Source organism: Haliaeetus albicilla, chromosome 18, assembly GCF_947461875.1.
Source record: "Haliaeetus albicilla chromosome 18, bHalAlb1.1, whole genome shotgun sequence".
Taxonomy (NCBI): domain Eukaryota; kingdom Metazoa; phylum Chordata; class Aves; order Accipitriformes; family Accipitridae; genus Haliaeetus; species Haliaeetus albicilla.
This window is the reverse complement of record NC_091500.1, coordinates 13709792-13734320: the sequence shown is the minus strand read 5'-3', so window position 1 is coordinate 13734320 and position 24529 is coordinate 13709792. Positions and strand designations below refer to the sequence as shown.

Sequence of the window (24529 nt, the reverse complement as noted above, 5' to 3'; positions counted from 1 at the left end):
GACCTCCACCTATGGTCTGATTTCATTCATCCCTGATTAACTTTAATACTAGCAGTTAATAAACAAAGAGTTACAGCTTCCATTAAAAGTTATCAATTCATTTATTTGAGCAACATTTCATTTAAGTGGAGTAGTTGAACAGAAAAGGCTCTAATTGTAGCAGCATCACAGTGTAAATGTCTAAAGCATCTGGTAACTTATCCCTCCTAAAGGTCAGCACTCAATTTACTTTCCTGATTAAAGCTTAAAGTAATTCCATTTTAAAACAAAGCAAATAAACATAATAGACATTACTTACTCTGCCAATCCTAGTATTGTTTCTCTCTTGTACTGTCCATCTGCTGTAAACCTCTGCACATCTACTCCCTTGCCAAGTCCTTGCAGAATCTGAGCTTGAGTGAAATCCAGTAGTCGCTCATTGTAGTAATGCAGCTGATTTATCAAAGTTGTGATTTCTTCAGGCCAGTCTGTACAGCCATACTGACTAACATGCTTTGTGACCATCTGAATCAACTCTTTTGGATCAGCCTGTGAAAAAAATTGACAACAAACTAAAAAAAGCCCTGTAAATTTCTGCAGAAAAAATTTTACCATTTTATAATTGATCCCTGTGCTCAGAACCGAAATATTTGTTTCCATTTCTGAGAATTTATAAGTACAACAGAATTCGAAATCTTCTGTAAGGGCTATTTGCTATGAAGTTAAAATTTATCCTGTTGGAATGTTTTAGACTATTCTATATGCTACAAAAATTCAAACAAACTTACCTAGCCAAATTAATAGTAACAAGTACTTCACTATGACTGAATTTATTTGTAATTAATACTTTCATTTTTATTAACATTAAACTAGGCAACTGACTGGTAAAACACTTCAACAAATCAAAGAAAACTTACCAAATCTCACCTCAATTACAAACACTACAAGTAAGTCTACTCTAAAACAGAGACTCTATCTCAAAAAATAAGAATGGAAGCAATATTACAAACTGGGGGGGGTTTGTTACTGAATTGCTGATACACTCCTATATACAGAACGGATAAAAAGAATAGCTTAGCATTTTAAGTGTCGAGCACTGATACTTTCAAAGAACAAGAAGTGTTGCAGGATCTGCAAATTACACATGAGGCATTACCTACACCCTGAAATCTTCAAATAATTAAACATTAATCATCCAAGGATTGGGACAACCTTTGTTTTCAAAATACCTTCATCACAAATAAAACTTACTTATCTGTGTTAAAAATTATGCATCAAGTGCATATTTAATCAACTATTGACTTCTGTAGTCAAAAACCCACACAGCAAAGCAACAAATCTGGAACATGAAACAAATCCAGTCTGAATGTCTGAATATCTGAAATTAAGAAGGAACACATGTACTGTAGAGGGTTCCCAATTGCCTCAAGACCTGGACAGTGCTATGTTTAGGCACCTCCACTTGAATACAGCTGTGTGCGATATGTAATCACTCAGCACACTCAATACCTTGTTTTCTCTCTTCCATGAAAAACGAGGCCACCAGCAGCACAATGCCGTACGGAAGCACCATGACTTCTGTGCAGCACCCACTGAGGAAGGAGTGCCGCCAAAAGAGCCACCAAAAAATACCTGGGGATGCCAACTGTAGTTGAAATATTATCTAAAAGAAACAGCTGATTTAATTGCTGTGGTTTCAAAAATATTGAGTGTACTGGACAAATATACTTTTATTACAGAATGATTCTGCTAAATTAGAAACTAAACTTATGAACATTAACTAGAGCGCACAGCACGGTAAAACATGCACCAAATATTTGAACTTTGAGTCATGCTTTATTTTTTTCTATGACTTGCTGGTTGTTCTAAATTGATTTTTTTTTTTTATTAGTTTTTTCTTTTCAAGTCTTAGCTTACAGCCTGCTCACCAAGTCATATTAAATGCTACAGGGCATCCTTTTTCCTCTCCACACGATATTTTTCTGAAGCCCTCTAAACACTGCAAACTCATTGATTTTATAAACAACATCACTAGTTCTTTCAAGGTTGCTTAGGAGATTGGTAACAGAATAATAAAACCTCAGAAAAGAGATAGGCAAGCAGAGCAGTGCCTCTACAATAAATTGTATCAGCTGGAAACCAATCCACTGCTTATTATGTACCCTGGTATCTCAGTTTGGGTGATAACACTAGAAAACAGAGCATGGAGACAGGGAAAGTCAGAGCAAGATGAGGAAACCTGTTTAACATAATTGCCTAAATCCTCTGTACAGTCCACTGAGAAAGGCAGGTCCCTCTGACAACCTACAAGGGTAAATTTGCTCTCTTTTGCTAGGTTTCCCCTCTCTCCATTAAGGAAAGTAGAATCCAGTGTCAACACTCTTATTCCAGTGCACAGCCCACCAGATAGTTCATAAAGTACACAAAGACAATCTTGAAAGTATTTTCAAACAAATACGCCAGAACTTTTCCTTGAGAAATTGTTTCTGAAGGTGAAAATATAACATTTTTAATAAGTTTCCTGAATAGCACGTGATTTTTCACCATAAGGCAGAACTAAACTTGCGTATTTACAACAATAAGTTAAAATAATATTAATTACTAGGACAGGTAGATTAAAGGTAGATTAAAACCACTTAATTTTTGGTCCACTGTTGTCTTCAATACATTGGGCAATAACTATATTTAAATGTGAAATTCCTTCTAAAAAATAATAATCTGCCACTTTACTTCCAATCATAATATTCTGACCAAGTTGTCACCCTCTCAAATGACATCTATCACTAGTGCCAACCTTTATTCCCTATTTGTTACATTTTCCTAAAAGCATCTGTGTGCATTCTTCCATGCAGCCTGTTTATGCTTCAAAAGAACACCTTAACAGTATCTAATCAGCTTAAATAATTTTCCTTCTAATACTTTTGCCAAATAATAACTACAAAGATGCTATAAATGTGCAGTTGCACCAGGACAGCTCTCTATCAAATTGGTCAGGACTGTTTCATTGTTTTTCTTATCTGAACCTCTTCTACTCTTGTTTCGCTACCAGGTTATAATAAAAATAAAATTAAAAAACCTGGATCAGGGACCACTATGTGATACAGTACTACCACAACAAATAATAACGATGACAAACTGTTACAAGGAGGGAAAGAGAAGGAAGTGGAAGATAATCTGATGTACATGTTGTTTAAAGGATCAATGTGATCCTTGGACATACACAGGAGGAACAAGAAACAAAAAAAGTTACATAAATGTTTGTATCCACGATAACTAATTCCCACTACTAGGTTCCTTTCTGGGTTATGAAGTTCTGAAATATATTACAAAAGGGATGACTCTGAAAGGTATCACAAAAATTAGTTAGAGGATTTAAGAAACTTATCTTATACTAATATACAAATAATGTCTTTAGAAATAATGTCTTAGTATCTATTGAGCTTATTAACTACAGAGTAAGAACAATAGAATCATACACTGTATAAATACCCATGTATGTATACCCATACATATGTAAGGCAGAAAAGTGCATCAAACTCGTCAATATACGAGATTAAAGTATGAGATCTGATAGCTGGTAAATCAACATATACACATTCAGATTAAAGAAAGCACAAGTTGTTGTTTTTTTTTTAATCGCAAGCAGTTGCCAAGGATTGTGTTGAACGCTTCACCACCAAAAATCTTTCAATCAAGCGTTGTCCTCTTTTACCCCTTACAAAACCTTGCTCCAAACTATCAGAGCGTGTGAAATAAAAAATTAGTTTAGAGAAATCTCACAACCTGCTTCATACAAGAACATGTATCAGTATCTGACGTGAGACTTTCTAGGGGTTTTTTAATCTATAAAAAACAATCTTTCCCAAATTACAGCTGTTTGCAAAACTCATTTACTGGAATGACACACAGTTTTGCTCCTCTCAGATTTGTCATCCTTCTATAGATTTAAAATGTTTTCTTAAATAACAGTGCTGCTTGCACAGTATTTATTAGGCATTGAACACAAGCTCAATGAAAAAAACCATAAAAGCTAAAGTGTTTGGTATCAAGCTATGTAGAACTTGTATTTCATAACTTTAAGTATTTGTTCTTCAACATTTTCACAATTTTAATAATACAAGTTTTTTAAGAAAATAAGCGCAAATATTTCTACACCCATTAGATACCTAGTTCAATTAGACGTGATGCTTGTTCTAACAAACGCTAATACAGAAAGACCATTATAGCTGTATTGCCAGTATTCAAAAAAAGTCTTAATAGTTTTTAATTGAAAAGAACATAACTAGCTAGTAATAGTAGCTGGCCATAAAGAAAATTAGCAATATCAGTAAAGGCTGACTCTTACTGCAGCATTCGTAGGGTTTACAAATTCTTCTACTTTCTTAAAATTGTAAGAGGCACTTAAAAAAAAAAAAATCTCTACAGCAGTTCATGTAAATGCAAACAAATTTTGACAGACAGGTAGCTGATAAGAAATCATATTCAACTTGTGCTCTTTTTTATGGTATCTGTCAAAAAAAACCACCAAAAAAACCCAAACCGCTACTACACTATTATCTCTGTTGGCTTTTCAGAGTCTTTCAGAAACTCCCTGCTTTGCCAGATAAATCTCCTCCAGTACTTCTAGACAGACATGATTTTACATAGAAACACAGCAGCAAATTTAGGGTAAGTTTCCAGAGAAGTCACAAGAGCTGACTCAAGTGTATTACACCCTTAACTCGTGAGCCTCCCTAGCAGTGCCAAGGTAAATCCCTCATGAACTACCTGCCAATGTATTTTACTCATCTATTGGGCTAGTACTATGTGTTGTGCTATAACAATGTTGTCTTGGCAACAGTGAAACAATCTGGCATAGGCTTTGCTTGGGAATTAGGGAAAAAAAAAAAAAGAGAGAGAAAAGAAAAAAGCACCCATCACTTCAGCATAAAGTTAATTTTATTTCATGCTATTAGATGTGATTTACTCAGCACAGATCAGGACAAGTTACTGTCAATATTGCACCACCGGCCATTACCAGTAAACCTCAACTGGGGATCAGGGTCCACCTGACTAGATGTTTTAAAGCAGTATTTCTCTTTGCCCATCCTCTGGGAGACACACCTGTGAAGCCCTTCAGAATCTATATGCCACTGCAATATTATAAAAGCAACACTGGTTTTAAAAAGCGATAAGAGATTTTAATCTTGGAATTTGTTCACCCCGATCTGTAGAATAATCTTCAATTTTATTTTTTTTCTTCCCCTCGCAAGCTGGTATTTCTTTTTTCTTTCAAATCTCTTTAAAAGACTTAATTCAGCCATACATATCAGGAAAAAAAAAAAAAAAAAAAAGAATCTGAGTCAGTTTTTCTCCTGTTCCTCTCCTGCTCAGGAAGCGGCAACAATTTTACAGCTATGGGAAGATAAATAAATAATAAAAAGCTCTACTGTAAACACATCATTAAGAGAATATTAGATCATTGTAAAAATATTTAGCTTGTTTACTTCTTTTAAGACAAAGAATATTTCCAATTGTTCTAAAAAGGAGTATTATTCTTTTAGTTTTGTTTTTAACGTGAATGATCTTCAGACTGTAACACAGAAATTACTAGGAACACTGATGGGAAAAGCTGCTTAGATCATCGAGGCTAATCCACTCATGATCACCCCAAATACATACGTGATGTTGTGGACTTTTGTGGATTGCAGCTGCAAAACACTTCCATCACCTTTTGAATTGTAATCTTCTGGTAATGGTCAAAAGCTGTGACTGCAGTGAGCCACAGGAATTCGAACGGGAAGGCAGAGGACATGGTAAGTTGTGCCCAGATTCTTCTAACACCCGATTTGCTCTAAACCATTTTAAGTGATCCTATGAAAGAGATCATTCTACAGAGGAAGATACATACAGCAAACAAAACCCTAAAGGTTAGCAAAACTAGCAGATGACAGCACACGAGCAAGGCAAGAGACACCAAGGATCAGGGTATAAATTCCTGCTGCAGACACAGCTGCACTTGGATCACTATCCCACCTCTAGTTGTTGCCCAGCTCCAGCACTTCTAAGGAACCAAACTACACCTCTGGGAAGCACTTATATTTCAAGGAGGAGAGGAGAGCTCTCCCTAACCCTTGTAGCAACTGCCACAATCCCTGTAGCAAGAGATTCAATGTGCTATAAATTTGATGGACGGGGAGGCAAGAAAAAAAGAAAAAAAGAAAAGAAAAAAGAAAAAATAAAGAAGAGAATCATGAATAGGTGAAACTTTTCCTCACACACCGAAGCAGGAAAAAAGATTTACAGGAAAGAAACACTTCACTCAAGAAGTAAAATCCTGAATGTGTCTGTTCACTCAAGCAGTAAAATCCATCCCTCCACAGGACAGCCTTTCATTAATTAAAACAATGACACTTGTCCTCAACTGAGTGTGTTGTCACGCTGTGACTCAAGAGTACATTAACTTACGACACAGCACCATATGAATTTGGGGTGGTCTACCTTTCAGATCGCAGCTGTCTCACATCTGATCTGCTCAAAGCAAAAGATAAAGTGTATGGCTGAGAGGGAAGACTAGAATGTCTCAGAAATAAAACCTGTACTGTCACATCACTCAAGTGCAAGGATACCTCAACTTCCTTTGTCCTCCCACTGCTGCAGCTATGTATGTTGTCGGGTGACAACACTGATTTGCTCAGGTTCAGCTTTCACAACCATTTTTTAAATGAATACAGGAAGCAGCAAATCCCATCACCCACCAGTGAAACCACACCAAGTCAACTAGAATACCTTTTATAAGCTACAAGACGCGTCAGAATAAAGTTGCACAAACTAACAGAAAAAAAAAATTAAGCAAAGATGAGCTGAGCAATACATCCTCAATTATCAAGCCTATTATAGGCAGGTCTTACACATTCAGACAATAGTAAAACAAATTCCAGATGAGTGGCTGTATACAACAAATGCTCCTGGATCACAGTTTAAAACCCAATACCATCAGCTCTCACTTAAAGTGGCCAAGTTTAAAACACTCCCAAACTTATAGGTTATACAGACACAACTTGTAATCTGCATTTTGTATAACGTGTTACATAGGCGACTGAGGGCTTCACAATCCTAGTCTGCATATGAGTAAAGCTAGTACTAACTTTAAAGGCTTATTTGAATTTCCAGGGAAGTTAGTGAGAAGCAAATATGTACATTTGCAGTGAAATTAGAAAAAACTAATTCATAACAAAAAAGCCAGCCAAATCAAGTCAGTGAATTACAAGAGGAATATGAAAACACAGGTAAATGGTTTTTGTAAATAAGCACTCACAATTTCAATGAAATTGGAACTAATTAATTTTATTTCCAAAGTCCTGCTTTCTTGCACTATCAGGCAATAAGGACCTACGATAACAATTTAAACTGCACACATATGATCATAAATGACATTTCATGCAAACGTGCTTTGTTGCTTTATGAACAGAAATACGTTGAGAATACAAAATCTATAGAAGTCTGGAAAATTACAACATTTCAAAACTGGAGTCTAAAAAGAACAAACCATCTCTTTATGTTGGGGTTTTTTTGTTGGGTTTGTTGGGTTTTTTTAACTGAAGGAATGTTGTATGTTTTGAATAAGCAAAGCTGAAACATAATGGTTGAAAACTGAAACACCTGGAATAGGAAGGCAGCATACACCACTGCCACCTCAAGATCATTAGATTGGAAACTGAATCTTGTAAGGACAAAAGGTTGCCCAAGATGCTGGTATGATTAAAGACATGACATAAGTAGAATCCCAGGAATATTTTCTGCCAACAAAGCCCCCAGAAGAGATTGAGTAAGAAAGGATTGAGAGTTAAGCTGTTAGATTTGAATTATGAATCAGGTGTTGCTAGCACACAACCTTAAGATAATATTACCTGCTGTTTTTATTTCTGCTTCAGAAATTACACTAAAGATGGTATTAGAATTGGGCTAAGCAGTGTACAACACCTATTATACAAAACCATGTTCTGCAGGATTTTAACACTATTTGCAGAGGTACCACAATCACTGGCTAGAATTATCAGAATACTCAGAACCAGGAAGAAAATGCAGTTAACAATTTTGATTTCACCTATACATTTTGTTTTAAGGTCAAACAGCCACACATCACAAAATTAAAATCATATAGTTAGCCAGGATACCTATAGTATTTATAGACTATTGAAGGTTAATATCAGCATGTTAGTCTAGAAATTCTCTTGAATTATTACTGAAGATATTTTAAGGTAAATTCCTAACAGATGAAACTTGGTTACAAAAGTAACATATGATCTTTTAATAGCCAGCAGCAGAAGAAACAATGACAACGAAGTGACTTTACGCTCAAACAATAAGTTAAATCAACATGGTTTCCAATATAGAAGACAGTACTGCTGCAGGACAAAAAAAAAACCAAACAAACCCCAAACCAAAAACAAACAAACAAAAAACCCCCCAAAACCACAAGAGACTGCTGTTAAGTAATAAAACATAAAAATAATTTGAAAAGTTGTCCAGGCAGTTGTTTCTACAGTTATGTTAAATGACTTGTGTCTAAAGAGTTGAACAAATTGTCCTAGTGCTCTGTTTTAAATGCTTTTTTGCTTTGTTTTCAATCAGCTATTCCAGCAAGAGTGAGGAATAATTTGTCCCAAGAGAAAATGTTTTCTTAGTTTCTTTTCTATCTTGTGTTCTCTTACAGACTCTCTCTGATTGAGAAAGATATTGACAAGTCAGGTTTAGGTAGAAAAACCTCATCTCATCATTTCACCTGACAGCTGTTTTAGTGGAACTAACACACCATATATAAAAGGTTAAAATGTCAACTGAAAGAACACCTCTGAAAATAGAAAAATTACTACATAGTTTGAGTGAAACGCCTACTAAATTTATAGTACATAATTCATTTCCCATTTGCAGTCCACATTACTCTCAGTAAATAATGTCACAGTTTAGGTGATTATCCTAACCTTCTATCTCCCTTTTCTCTAAAAAAATCATTGTGCTTTCTTTTTGACTAAATTATGTTACTGTATGTTCTTTTAGAATATGTCTTTAATATTGATCTATATGGCAGCAGCTGTAGTCATATACAGACCTTGGGACAAGCATACACTCCTACTGTAAAACTTCATTCCAATACGATAACAGTTCTAGTTTAAGTACAATACTGTATCCTTTTAATTTGTACAGTTACTTGGCTGGATACATGCAAATATTTCTATATCTTACTAATTTAAAGCTTGAAACCTAAATATTCCATGAGCTACAAAACACATAATTTCCTCTTCCCTGGCATTTATTAAAATACCAGAAGTCAAATATTTTTTCACGCTAATCCAGGAGCACTGCTAGCACTTCTGATTAGAAGCATGACTTTCTCGGTGACTACCTTCTCTTACTGTGCTGTACATTTTCATGAATAGCTTCTTAGGCTAAATTTATAGACGCCAATCTAGCATTTTTCCTCAAGTCTCCAGGATGAAAAAAAAAACCAAAACACCCAAACCCAAAACAACCAAACAAACCCCCCCTCCACCAAACAGTCAAACCACAAAAAAACAAAGAGATGGAGGAGCCAACTCTCTCACTTGATTGGAATTCACCGTTGTCTGAAAAAAGTTACCTATATTGCTAACCCAGATGAATAAAATTTTGCTAAAATATTTTGTGTTCTAAGATGAATAGAAAATTTCAATCAGGCCGCTTGCAAAATTGATGATACTCAGTGACTGGATAAAATAGTTTACAGAAGCACAAAAAAGGAAGGTAAAAGAGAAGATAAAACCAATTGACTAGGGAAAGACTGCTTCAAAAAGCTGTTGGTCACCTTTATACTCTTTCCCAGAGAGGAACAAAACCCTTTGCAAGAAGGAAAGCATTAGTACTTATCCCAACTACGTCCCTTGCATGAAAAGCCACAAATATGTCTCCAGAGGAACACAGGCAAACTAGACCTCAAACCTCTGCTGAAATGAAAGGCTGGTTTGAAGATCCTTTTTTCTAAAAGAGTATTTCTGCACAGCTGGCTCAAGAACAACACTTGCTCTGCTTTCAGAAGTAGGATTTAACAGTATAGCTTATATAACCCTTGAGAAACAAAAATAAGCAATACTGTAACCACCATTTTTTCTTAAGCACAATTTATCTTGAAGCAATAAAACCAGGGGGGGGAAAAACAAAACAAACAAACAAATATTTAACAGTAGCTCTTTTCTGAGTCACCTAGATATCATCTGGTCCCAACTAAGAATGGTGATGCTTTGCAGTGTTGCGTGTTTAACAAAGAAATATGAGGATCTGTGAAACACTGGCTTATCTTTATCAAAACACACCTCAACCAAAGGAACATAGTTGTCACAATCTGACTGCAATGTCACTAATTGCTGGATTACTCTTTCAGGGATCATACTGGAAGATGTTCAAAAACGTCCACAACGACTGCTAGTTCAGGAAAGCTTACTTGAGCTTTTAGCCTTTGAACACAATGTTTAGTGAGCTCTCAATTTTTGTTAGCTTAGATATTAATTTAAAAAACGTGGTTTTATTTGTTAAGACATAACTGAGGAATAAGCACATCAACAAGGAAAACGCACAAAATGATAGGCCAAAGAGGGAATTAAAAGGGATAAAAAAGTACCTGGAAAGTGCCTGATAAAGAACAGTCAAGTTGATAGGAAGAAGTTCTGAAAAGTCGCTCAAAATCAGGAAGCCAGCTAGAAAAGTGGTAGGATCACTTGGTGAAAAGGTGTGAAAGGGGCACTCATGGATAAGTCCATAGCAGAGGAAGTCAATGGGATCTTTGTGTCAGCCCTCACTGCTGGAGATGTGAGAGAGAGAACTCAGAAGAGCTAGATGAGTTGGAAGAAAACATCTAGGAAGAGTGAGGCCAATTAGGTAAGTTATGTGCTTGCACAGCACCATGACCAGATGGTATTCATCCCTCAGTCCTCAAGGAACACAAACGTGAAATTATATTAAATGGCAGGCTAAGGTGCATCAACAAACATTATAAAAAATCCACTGTGCCAGAGTGCAAGTCCCATCTAAAAAAATGGATCTCGAGGGGACCCTCATAGGGATCACAGACCAGTGAGTCATATTTCCATCCCTGGTAAGATAACAGACTATAACAAAGAGTAAGACCACTAAGCATTTGCATTAACAGAGCTCGGTGGGAAAGAGTCAGCATGGCCTCTGTAAAGGGAAATCCACTTTGTTAGCTTGCTGGAGGGCTATGAGGGTGTCAAGGAGTACAGGGACAAAGGGAATCCTGTGGCAAAATATATACAGATCCTCCAAAATTCTTTGACAAGTTTCCCCAGCGAAGTCCAGTCAGAAAACTTAAGTTGCCAAGGGATTGGAAGAAAGGTCCTTCTATGAACTGAAACCTGGTGAAAGGAGAGGTGAAAACTTAGCGATCACTCTTCGGATAGGGGAGAGCCAGCAGCAAGTCCTCTAGGGACTTGGGGCAGGTTTTGGGACCACTTTTATTCAGAATCTCTTATCAATGACCTGGAGAAGGGATGAGCAATAAATATTTAAGTCTTCTGATGATATTAAGCTCTTTGAATTATTCATATGTCATGCTACATATGAAGACTACAGTGTTTGGCCTACTTCAGTATTTTAAAAAAGAAGGAAAAAAAAGAAAAAAAAAAGAAAAAAAAAAAAAGAAAAAAAGAAAACTTCTCCCAAGATCAGTTCTTAGTCTGCCAGTTAATGTCTCATTCATGGTGCCTTCCCCCACTGCCCCCCTCTCTCTCTGGTTCTCTTCTCCATCACAGACTCGACACACATGCAGGAAGGTCAATGGGAGAGAGAATAGTACAGCAAAGATTCAAGGAGTTATACTCTCATCTCTCCCAGTTTTGCTTTTGGAACCATCAGATATGCACTGGACTTAGAAACCTAATGAGATAGATTCCCCCCCTCCCCCAAGTATTAATGAGTAATAGTATCTGTACATGTACAAGCAAGCAGCCCAGTACATAAAAAGATAAGAAGTGCTAGGCATAAACAGCAGCATGAAAAGGAAATGGAGCAACCTAAAGACCAGCAAAGAAACCTTAACTTGATGCAGAACATACAACAGAAAATTCAAACATTGAAGCAAAGGGAAGAAATTACACTGCCAAAGGAAATTTGCTGGTTTTCAGCATGACTAACCAAACAGAAAGAGGGACCAAAGAGGAGACAAGGGCTAGAATCAGGACTTAAAATAGTAGCAGAAGCAAAGAAGATCATGTTTTATTGTTGGCTTATGATGGGCTTAAAGAGCACTACCATTTTACCGTCTACAACAGACAGTGCTAGCTACTGCATTTATGGACAAAAAGTTGAATAGAAGAAGACTACAGAAGAAGACAGAATAGAAGAAGACTGTCTGAGACAGTTTGTCAGTTTTGCATGTCAGTGTTAATAGACTCCAGTAAAATTCATGGACACAAATCCAATTTGAGATTAAAATGTATATATTATTTCTAGTGAGTTAAGTTCATAATGTAGGAAATGTGACAGGATATTAAACACAAACCAACATGCTACCATTTAATGAGCATTTGATTTCCAGGGAGAGATTACCTCATGTGTATAGACATAATTTCTAGCTGTACTACAGTGCCATGTAATAAGGTTAAAGCCATTAGACCTCATACAACATGGGTAATACATCTGGTAGCCTACAGAATCTGCCTCTCTCCCTCTTCCTGTATACAGCCTTCTTACACAATATTTATTTCCATTTCAAATTAAGTCTTTATTTTCAACATCCTACATTCAGAATATTACCTAAAGCTGTAGCATAAGGACCATGGCTAGGAGTTCTGCTTCTCTGGCTTAATATAACTGTATTTATAATTAAGGTCAACCTTATACAAATAAGCAACAGAACTGCCTTGTGAGCCAGGTCAAACCTGCAGAATGAAATCCTGTAGGATCAACACGAATTTCTTCATATTCAGTCCCAAGTTCAAAGCACTCTTCTTTTGACCTTGCTTTCATTAATGCAAGAAAAGATAAACACATATCAGCATGTAACAATTTAAAAACTGTTCCACATGCTGGTCTTCCCCTATGGAAAAGGAGATGAGAGAGAATAAGACACACGTGACATATTTGTCACAGTCACTTAATGCACTTAAAGCCTACAGATGCCATTGCAGTGAGGGCAGTATAGAGAGCCTAAATACGGTCCTGCAAAGGAAGATGTAAATAGACAAAAACAATGGTCTAACAATGACAAGAAGAGAAATGACAAAGAGAACAATCACAAAGAGAAACAGCATAGGAACTAAAATACTGAACAGTTGTGATACAAACAGAAAAAGAAAAGAAAAACAAAACAAGAACAAAACCCCTACTTTGTAGACAGTCAATTTGAGGTGAAAGCAGACCTAATTCTGCCTTTTACAAAGAGACTGATAAAGGCTTCCCTAAGCAGCAAGCAACAGAAAAAGGAAGCAGGTTAAGTGCACAGAGCACAAGTTCACTATACCCTTTCACATAGTGACTCAAACGCCAGTTATATCAGGCTACTTAACTGTGTGGAACTGAACTCCCGGTGTCCTCACCAACTCTAGGCTGCATCAAAAGCATCACTAAGGAGAATCTCTGAGGTTACTGTTTCAACATATTGCCAGTTGCAATGCACACAAGGACAGGAATCAAATTCATTTTCTTGAATGAAAATAACAGGTAAGGGAATAAAATAAAAACCTAAGAATTTTCTGTTAGCAGCAACTTTCCTCATCTGCTATTAATTGCAAAATTCCCATTCCCCTCTGCAATTTAGCAGTATTTGTTAGAACTGTTGCTTGATGCCCCAAGAAAAAGCTCACCCTTCGGCTAAGGTCAGTAAAATACTCCTCTCCAAAACCACAGAAACACCTCAACATTAGATTATTACCATGAGGACAGGAATATAGCATATTAATTAACCTTAGGGTAATTAAACTTTTTCACTCCTTGCTAAAGTAAACAAACCCCCAGATGTATTTATTCTGGTCACTTATCAGATCACCAGGATAGGACAAATGAGGAGATAAGCTGTTAACAGCAAAAATTATCCAGCAAATTTCTTGCTCAGCTGTATGGCTTTTCTTCTCATTCATCAAGACCGGGAAGTAGTGGGCAGTGAATCAGAGTGGCAGCGGGGAGACAGCCTTGATGCTGTGCAAGCAAGGTTCAGCAGCAACCAAAACAGTGTTATCAACACTTCTAGTCACAAACGCAAAGCACAGCACCACAGGGGCTGCTACGAAGAAAATTAACCCCATCCCTGCTAGGCCCAGTACAGACCAAAACCAAAAAGAAATATAGCTTCTCAAAGGGTAATGAGTCTCCTCACACCAGTACCTTCCACAGCCAGTCCATTTCTGGAAATTTTGTGCTCTTCTGTCTAGCATTATTCTTCTAGACCTCTATCTGTGGTTTTATTTGGTTGTAGAGCTCCTCTAACGTCTTCCTCCGGATAAGAACATAATATAGCTCAGATACCCTAAACTATAACTATTATGTTTATATTATTGTAACAACTAAAATTCAAAATTGTCTTGGGTATAAAAATAAAGCAGTACTTTACACCCAAATCCCTTTGTTTCTCCTTAAAGCAAAGTAATAACTTCATCAGAAATAGAAATTATCAAGCTGATTTCCTTTTGGACATCAACAAAACAAAAAAAGTGAATGAGAACTTCTGGCAATTTGATTCTGTTTTGATGTGCAGCTATTAGCTGTCAGTATTTCACATCACAGTAAAAAAAAAATAAAAAATAAAAAAATCAAGCCTTTATGCAACAGACCCAATCATTCCTTCAAAATGTCCTTCTTGACTAACTAGCAACTCCTAAAAGTCTGTCTTAGCCAGTGGAAGAGGAACTCTTCCTCCCTACTCCTCATTATCCTTATAACAGATCTGTCATTTACATTCTGAGAACATTTCTCCCATTTTGCCAGAAGTACTCATGTACTGTTTTGAAAGATTTATACAAGGTTATTTTGAAGTAAACATAGGAAGTATAGAGTCCTCCATGCTTCTATACAGCTTGTTATAAATTCAGCTAGAGTTTTCAGACAGGATACTTGATTCAATGGACTAGAGAAACCACACCTACTGTGGCTCAGATGCTGTTGAACAGAAATATATGTTTTATGATTTTGAGGATCCACCTTCTAAGCATGTGGCTGAAGTGCCAGACTTAGACCTTGACTGAATATGTAAGGTTTAGAATGGGGAAGAAAAGGATTTGTTATACACCTTCACCCACAAAAACGCACTCAGTTTTCTTCTAAGAATAATGCATAGCTTTGAATTATACAGTTACAGGACCCAGGAATGTATTTCTCTTTTAAGAAACAGTCAGAAGATAAAGGTGATGAAAGACACCAGTGGCATGACCTGAAAGACAATCTACTACAGAATGACATCTACAAGTGAGTTTATCATCTTCACAGAAGTTTGTACCATAACAGTTTAAGATCAGTTTTTTTCTGCCTTCCATAGAGCTCTTAGGAAACACAAAAACCATGGCTAGATGTATTCCCAGGAATAGCAGCTGGTGTGGCACTGAGGAAAGCAACTTGCAAGTAGAGCCATTCTTTATTACCAGCATCTAAGACAGACATTTAAACAAACGGCTGTTTTGCAGTGGAAGCTGAGCATTTAAGTCTGGTTGGTTTTTTGGGGGTTTTGGTGTTTGGGGTTTTTTTGGGGGATGGGGGGTGGGGCAGAGTACTTATTTTGCTCAAAAGCATCTGTTTCTATTTCTCCTTTTCTATTGCAGTGACATTCCCTCACTGGATACCCTTGGAATTAGTAACAGTGAATGTATTCTCCTGTGTTGTTTTCTTTCTGGGCATTCAGGCCTCTTTTTTTTACCTGTTCTTTTTCTTGGTGTGCTCTTCACTCAGGATTGTCTCATACGGTTGTTTTCAAAAGCTACTGTTTAAGAGTATTACTTAAACATAGCACGTATTTTTAGCGAACAACTTAGAATCCACCACTTATCACAGTCACGTACAGTATTTTACCAAGATGGAACAAAATATTTAGCCAAAGATCGTATCAGTAAGAGATAAACTACATGGTGCTGTTGGTAAGACTTCGCTTATTAAATGGCAATTGGAGTAGAAACAGTTCAATCTTTAACATCTCTGTCCTCATTCTTATGACTTACTCTTTCAAAAGGCTTCATAGCTCTTTCTATAAAATAAGACTGTTTAAAAAAGCTAAAGTAAAAAAAAAAACCTTTTTTTTCATCAAAGGTGTCTTGCAGCAGGTGGACCTAGGCTCAAAGAAATCTGTTCAACAAACGTGAAGGAATTCCTCATGACCAACATATTTTGCAAGCCCCACAAATTTCAGTTGTGGGCTAAGTTTTCCTTTAGCCTCTAAACAGAAGATAGTAGAATGCAAATCTCAGCAGGAACATGAAAGACTGCCTAACTGCAGAACTGGGTGAATACCAAAACAGGCTTTCCTCTGTAAATCAGAAGTCATTCTGAACATGGACAAAAACCTCCTTTCATGCCACATGGTGACTAGTGGTCTCTCTTTTCAGAAAACTTGTGACCAGAAGTGTTCTTTTATCTGTAAGGCAGAGCTAGGCTGAAAACCAAAATGTTCAGAGAGCTTCTGTACAGGAAGCAAAAACTGGTGTAAATTCAGAACGGCTCTCTTGGAGTGGCAAAGAAGAGTTTTTACTCAGGTATCTTAGTAGGAATAGCAATTGGGGCCTTCCTAAACTTTTCTAGTCACCTTTTTGATTTAGTTCTGAGTTTACCATGTAACTGCTTTAATCACAGGTGATGAATAAGAAGCAAAGCTCTGGCATTTCAAAGGGACACTTACCAAAGGAAACCGACAAATTCATCAATGAGTGAGGATAAATTTTCAAAACACCATATGTAAACTGAAATACAAAACAACACACCTCAAGGAAGGCTACAGAAACTTTTTGAAGAGCACTGTTCTTGTCGAAATGGACACTTGACACTTCCTAGGAAATACTATATTGTATCATTATTGCAAGATAACAGCATAGGCTATACTCATTGTTGCTCAGTGTTTATAAGCTACTTTGAAAACTGATAGTGCTACTACCTATATGAGACACTTGATATTGTGCTTCAAAAACTCTTCCACAAATTGTGAAGTATTTGTCTGTTTACAGCACTGTAGAAGAATAATTATGCATAACTTAACAGGCTGCTCACAGTATAAGTCAGATCAGCTCCTTAACAGGCTTAACTCATGTACTGGCTTTTTAGAATAGCTTTAATGCTGTACATTAATGAATATGGTTTTAAAAAAAAGAGAGTACTAACCCTGTAGAGTGGGTGGCATTTGTCCTTGAAACATGGTGCCAAACGAGCATAGATCTGCAGGCTATAGTAATAACTTGCCAGCTGGAGAGATAACGCAGAACGTAATTGCTTTTCAAAGCATTTATTGGCATCTACCACCTAGGAGAACGAGAGCATTAATTTAGATGAAAGAATTAGCAAGCATACAACATTAAGTGCACAAACTTTCTAAAAAGCTACTTGCTGTGATTTAGAAATAGCTCTGACTGTTTTTCTGGCACAGAAGTAAATCACACACATACACAAAGGTAATTCTACATTATGATGTTCCACCCCCACCTTGCACAAACACCTAACCAAAATGATTTTCCAACTACAGTTTTGCTGCTTACATATTTCTGACCTGCATTAGAACTTTCAGTCAGGTGGCCCAACTGCTATTTTCAGTAAGAAAATACGTCTTTTTGCCAGTGCCATGCTCATAAGCCAGTCCACTGGCATTGTTCAGAGTTTCCTTTAAATGCACCAGACCAATCTATAAAAATGTGTATTTAAATGAATTCAAAGACATAGCTTTTAAAATCCTAAGGAAATTACATTTTCTTATGGAATTTTGAAATGCTATAAATAGCCTTTCCTGGCAAAAACATACAAACAAAATCACTATCAACATACCTGTGGCAGTGCAAGTAGGTAGGCAAGAGACAAGGCCATATCATTTGGTAATGCATCACTTGCCAGTTGTAGCAGAACTGCAACATACAGGGAGCAGAAATAAAGCTTTGATTACTGACCCACCTAGCCTTGACAGTTAGCAAATGAAATGTTTTCAGTGTAACCGTATTTTATTAGACACTAGCTTGAAGCACTCTATACACACTTAATTAAACACTTATCAGTGCAATCCAGAAACAGATAATATGTAATTAAACTGCAGCACAGCTTTACCTTGACTTCCAGGCAAAGCGTTTGATGCATTAACCTAACAAGAATGAGACTATGCAGTAACAGATGATAAACAGACCCACTAAAATATCACCTGTACTGATTTACAAGAAGTAAATCTTTTGCTTCTAAAATCAAGGCAGTAATGTAATGTTGTAAGTGTTCAAAGATACCAACCAGAGGAACTGTACAAAATCTCTTCTCTTCAAGCCTGAGCTCTAATTCACTTCTCACTGAACATAACACATATTAAAAACTTCTGTCTGAATTAAAAACTTAAAAAAAAAAAAAAAAAAAAAAAAAGAGCTGCAAGTGTTATATGATTTTTGAATAAGATCAGTGAAACAACAAAACCAGGTCCTGCCACATATAGCAAACAGAAATATCAGCACAACGACGACAATCAAAATTAATGCACGGAAGAATAATTATTCTGATTATAAAAAGATATACTTCTAGTAAAACTGACACAAAGATTACCTGCTTTTTCTACATTATAGATACCAAACCCGTTTTTTTGTTTAAAAAACCCACTATATTTTACATTACGCAAATAGGAGAACCAATACACAGACACAATGCGAGCACCCAGGATTTGTTAATTAGTAACACGATCTCTCCATCATGCAGTTATCTCCTTCTGTACTGAAGTCAAGCATCACTGCGGTTGCTATGAAAGTTCCAACACACAATTACAGAATAATTATTCTCGTGATACACTTAATATTCAGGTTTGGGGGTAGAGAAAATAAGTTATTGGTTCCAGGGACAACTTCAAAAATCTTATGAAACCTGGACCAGATATTGCATAAGGAACTGTAAGTATACCAGGACAATAACATTATAGTTTCCTTTTTTAATAGTTGTTATTGTTATTGTTATTATTATTCCAATCAGCAGAAGCCATCTTCCAGCACCTTAGCTCTTTATTTTAAGGAAGTCTCAAGTACCTATATTCCCACATTACACAAACTACTCTTGAGGGCATGCTGGCAAGAAACCTTATTACTTTACACACACAGGACCCCAGTGAATTCTCTGTTCCAAAGAATGATTTCTAAAAGGCTTAAATGACCAATTACAATTTTCAGATTATCATTAATTTGCTATCAGCCTGAAGTGGATTTACATGCTGGCCCTCAGCCAGATACAAAAATAAAATTTCTATGTGACAAGTCACCACAGAGGCTATCTACACGGCAATATAGTTACTGCAAATACAAGCCTGTCCAACAGCACCTATGCACCTACTTTACATATACACAAACACATGTATACACAAAGACTAATTTCCATACAGTTTTCTGTCTCCCAGAGAAGCCCTATGGGAATTCTCTGACATCTAACAGGGCTGAGTTCTAATTGCAAGCTACAGACACTAGCAGGATATTTTTCTGTCTTCTCATACATCTTCACAAAATTTACAGGAACTTATTATCATTTCAGACCACTGCCAAATTTGAAATTTGCCAAAGGAATTAAACGTTACAGGGTTGGCAAACCAGGGAAGACAGGCAGTGACAAGCGAAGAGCCAATGCTGCTGTCCCACAAGCAATAATTCCTTAGGAAAAAAACCAAACAAAAAATTTGATTTTATGAATAATAATTTTTATTTCCTGTGCAGGTCTTTACTTTATACCACAAGCCTGTTTGGAAAGCAAAGCAGGAAAGAAAATGGTTTATTTGTGAAAACCGGAATTTATCAATACCTAAGAAGTTTCATCTCTTTTCTATGTTTTTTTCTCTGAAAAAAATGCAAAACCTGCTTCAAGTCTTCAGTTGTTCATTTAGCATGTGATAAAATCTCACTAAACTTAGAAGTATAAATTGCAGTTAACCAGCCATATCTGCAAGCAATTACAAAATAATGGAAAACATTAAGCTAGTCTTTGTTCTACAACTCCTGAGCATTAACAGGTGTGACTGACTTTGGTTTTACTTTTGAGTTTAGTATCTAATCTGGTTACAATGAAATGCAGCCATCAATTGTAGTAACTTCCCATTCAGATCTCATCTGCAACCTCCCCATCAAATCCCTAAGGGCTACAGAGAAAGACGACTACAATTAAAAAGAGATGCACAACACTGCCTTAGTCATGCTAAGTCTGGATGCACTATAATGGCACAACTGAGGAAAAAGTGTTTTACTGGACCCGAAGTGATGCGTGTTACCGCTCCACTCGAAAATGCTCAGTCTACCACATACATCCAGACAGAAAGGACAAAAAAAGTCAAAGTCCAAGGCTTGTGAACCTAACAAATCCACAAAAGAAGCAGCAAACTTATTATCTTGAGTTTTATCATGCACGCTGCCTCTGGGAGAAGTGTTCATTCCCTCACTCCTGGAGCATGACACTGCTATAGTAACAAGAACAGAGTTTGATGCATACTTCAACTTCTCCTCAGACAATGTGCTAAGTACAACTAGGGTTTCTTCGCTAAAATGCATCTCCTTTCAGGTTCGTCGATTCTTCTAAAGGAGCTGAAACCTGCTGCTGTAGCTGTCCTAGAAGACAGCTAGGAGGAAACAAATGGGATTCAAACTTGTCAGCAAAATCAAGTGAAATCTGCTGTGTTTGTTAGTTACTAGTACAGTAGCTAATAACTCATATTAAACATCCAAGTTTCACAGGGCAGAATCCTCCCAAAACCTCAGAGTATGCCTGAAAATATGGGAAAAACACAGAATAATAAGTGGGGTTCATATCTGCATGATTTTTTTATTTTAAATCTTGGCAGTATGCTATTAATATGCACATTTTCAAGCTCCACAATCCTGAAAGTGTTAACTCATCATAAGGACTTTCATGGGAATTGATAAAGCAAAGCATTACGAAGGGGGAAGAAGTGGGATCCAATACTGTAAATCCAGGGCTAAATGCATTACAAGTAGTAAATTACCAATCCATTCATTTACAGAAAGCTACATTACGCTTTCTTGTGGTTTAACCCCAGCCAGCAACTAAACACCACGCAGCCGCTCACTCACTCCTCCCCCCTCAGTGGGATGGGGGAGAAAATCAGGAAAAGAAGCAAAAAAACCCCACGCCATCGAAATGACTGGACACACTTATGTGTAAGAATGCTGCCTATTGACTACCAAAGGTGTCATACAGCAGGACTGCTGAGTACAGAATAATTATAACTCAGTTTTCCAGAGGAAAACATAGAACTCTGTTCCATAGCACACCTGGAAGGATTCCTAAGTGAAGTTCAGACTGACTACAGAATAAGAGTGGTGGAAGAGAACAGAAATATTAAAATGGTAAAAACAGTAGTATGCACAGTTAAGAGGAGGAAGATAGAGACTAAAAAACTAAAACATAGCTCAAAACTACTGAATTGTATACTTGTAGGACAAATATGCTGGTTTTCACTACACAGTTGAGATAAAACTATGTGGCTTATGAAGAAAGTCTCACTTGAAACTTCTCATATTACAAGTGATTTAATACACTCATTTTTCATGGCAGAACTTACTGTAGAGTCAAATACAATACAGATATCTTCCTTCAGAAGACACTAACAGCATGTAAATATTTAAACAGTTCATTTCTTAAAGCAGCAGGAGACAGCCAAAAGGAAAGACAATCATAGGTGATTTTGTGTGGTTTGTTGGTGTTTGTTTTTTTTTAAAGTGAAGCTTTCCATTAACAAATTATTAAGTATAAACTATAAAATGTAGAAATTTCAGAAAATGACAAAAAGTTCTAACGATTCCAGAAGCTGCAGTTAAACATTAATTAGTAAATAAAATATTGCAATGACGCTGCAACACTGAAAGCTGTCTGCACAAAGGCACAGAATCTCAACAAGTGAATACACAGTCGTACATACAAGTAGCATTAACACTGGGTGCAAATTTCCATTTAAATATCTGTAAATGGCAGTATTCAGGAAACCTTCAACAATTTTTCACCCCACAACGTTCATATCTTTGTCAGCTCCTAGATATCAGTTTCTGCTTATTTAAGGCCAGCTTTTAGATTTCTAGTCTTTACTGAGCAACTCCTTTTAAGAATACCATGTCTCCTGAAAACTCTCCAGCTACTTCTGTCAAGACTACTCACCAACGTAAGATGTTGAACTGGATCACAATTCATACAAAATACCCAGACAATACTTCACATCATTGTGTGCAATTCTCCATATTTAAACCCATCCACAGATTTTCATATATTTAATATATAAAGTAAATACAGGAGAGAATACACATGTACCCATACCTTCTGTAGTTGGAAGTAGGTCTTTTCCTTCACTTTTTGTTTCTGTCAGTTTCTCTGTTCTCAGCAATACTTCTGCAAAGCTTTCCAAAGAATTGTTCTGGTATGTGCAGTAACTGTTTTCAGACTAGAAGTGAAATAAGGTAACTGACACATGCGCACTACACCCTGCAGTTATATTTAGCTCACTGGCATCAGATGCAATTATCTACCTCGGTTCCTGCATTTGCTTTCCCTTCTGTTTAATTCTGGACTTTTTCCTACTATTGCACAAAATTTCAGGTCACACAAATAATCCAAAAATCTGTATTTTTACTTAGTTATAAGATCTCAACAAAAAACTAACACTTCAGATTTCTGTAACAGAAACTTACTTCTGCAACATATGAATCAGCTATTAGAGACTCATAAAATGGATGACAGCCTTGTTTTTCCACAGTGGCATTTTCTCCAGGCCCACTTTTTAATACATCTCCAAATGCTTGGCCCTGCGAAAAATAAGTATAGTTGAACCTAGTTGTAAAAAATCCCATTAAAAAGTCTGTAACTGCTGCTCAGAAGGGAAACAACTGTAAATGAAAATATAATTGAATTCAGTGGGGAGCAAGATAGGAGTCATCAGACAGAAACCAATGCTGAATGAGGTCCAGTATTCTCAAAAAAAGGAAAGAGTATCATGCTCAACAGTAGTCTCAGAAAAACTAGTATCATAAACATTATGGCAAATCCACTGAAATGGAGAAGGTAGAAAAGAGAAACTGAAAAGGAACAGCTTTGCATATAAAATAACAGTATTTAAAGAGTGGGCTTCACTATGCTTTCTTCCTCAAAGTTCTGAAGTTCTGCCAAATTTCAACTATGCTAAGAAAGCATGAGAAAATAGATTAGAAAACAAGACAAGGAAACAGCTTTAGACCCCTTCTTTCATTGGGATTTGCTTGCAAACAATCCCGTGATGTCTCTAGTTCATTTACTGATTTGAGATCTTCAGTTATCAGATACCTAACAAAGGAGCCTAGCTTTTATACTAATGTATCAGTGAATGTGTAAACATCTGGAGACACATCAGCAATCCCTTACATGTAACGGTCGAAGGTAAGTTAATGATCTCTTCCACCACTGTCCATCACTGACAGCATGCAGCATGGCTTTTGTAGTCATAGTTGTGTTAGACAACACCTTCATGGTTTTTGATGTCGTCCAGTACAACAAATCAGCAGACTGGCTAGAGGAGATGTTGGTTTCATCCTGTGAGCATATCCAACACACAATGGCAAGTGTTAGACTCACGCTTTAATTAGGCTAATGACCTAAAGCCAAATGCATTAGAGTTCAGGCACACTATGTTAATAAAATATTTTAATTATGATTAATTTAAGCAGAAGCTGTCATAAAAACAAACAAAAGACAAGTTAAAAGGGATTTAGGAGTTTCAATCTGAAGTGAGTAGCATGATCAGCAGAACGTTTTGCCCCTTATTCAGTTATAATCTCGTTTCCACAAACACCAGCTGATTTTAATTCCAAAGTTTATAACGGTAACATTTTACATAATTGTTGAATGCTTCAGTTAAAAATAATGATCTCTCTACAAATGAGGAGATTGAGCATGCTAGAATTAATCTTCAAGCATTCAAGAAAACCAATAGTAGAGATAATCTTGTAGTTATACGGAGGTAGCATTAATTAAGTTGAATTCAGTAGGGGAAATGGTGAAAAGATGTAAACATTCATTTCTAGACCAAGTGAAAAAGTACCATCAAGATCTGAAATTCTGCAGTTGGCACTTACAAGGTACCGAACATAGCAAACCTAAAAGACTGCAAAAAAGAATCAAGACCTCAGCCTATCCTCGATCCCAAACTGCTTCTGCAATACATGTACGTACACATCTACACGTTGTCCTACAAAACATCTTCACTCAGTAAACTCACATGTAAGACATGTTCCACAAATGGAGCTTTCTGTACCTGCTCTTCCTCATGTAAAGCATTTAAATAATACCCAGAACATCCATGTTGGTTGATCTATTCTATTCCAGTCCCGAAAGGTTTGTGTTAATTGCATGCTTTACAAAGCTTACA

At 36.6% G+C, this 24529-nt stretch overlaps 1 protein-coding gene across 2 annotated transcripts in view; it reads right to left on the bottom strand.

Moving 5' to 3' along the window:
• The window catches only part of NBAS (NBAS subunit of NRZ tethering complex), a 190761-nt gene that overhangs the window by 77826 nt on the left and 88406 nt on the right, over positions 1–24529 (bottom strand). Inside the window, exons 36-41 of one of the 2 annotated variants that reach the window (XM_069805773.1) lie at positions 23527–23694; positions 22821–22934; positions 22450–22573; positions 17953–18029; positions 17299–17436; positions 299–528 (exon numbers count right to left, since the gene is read on the bottom strand). In XM_069805773.1, coding sequence (XP_069661874.1) covers positions 299–528; positions 17299–17436; positions 17953–18029; positions 22450–22573; positions 22821–22934; positions 23527–23694 — 851 coding nt within the window. The remainder of the gene's footprint in view (positions 1–298; positions 529–17298; positions 17437–17952; positions 18030–22449; positions 22574–22820; positions 22935–23526; positions 23695–24529) is intronic. The other variant, XM_069805772.1, reaches the window with a different exon arrangement.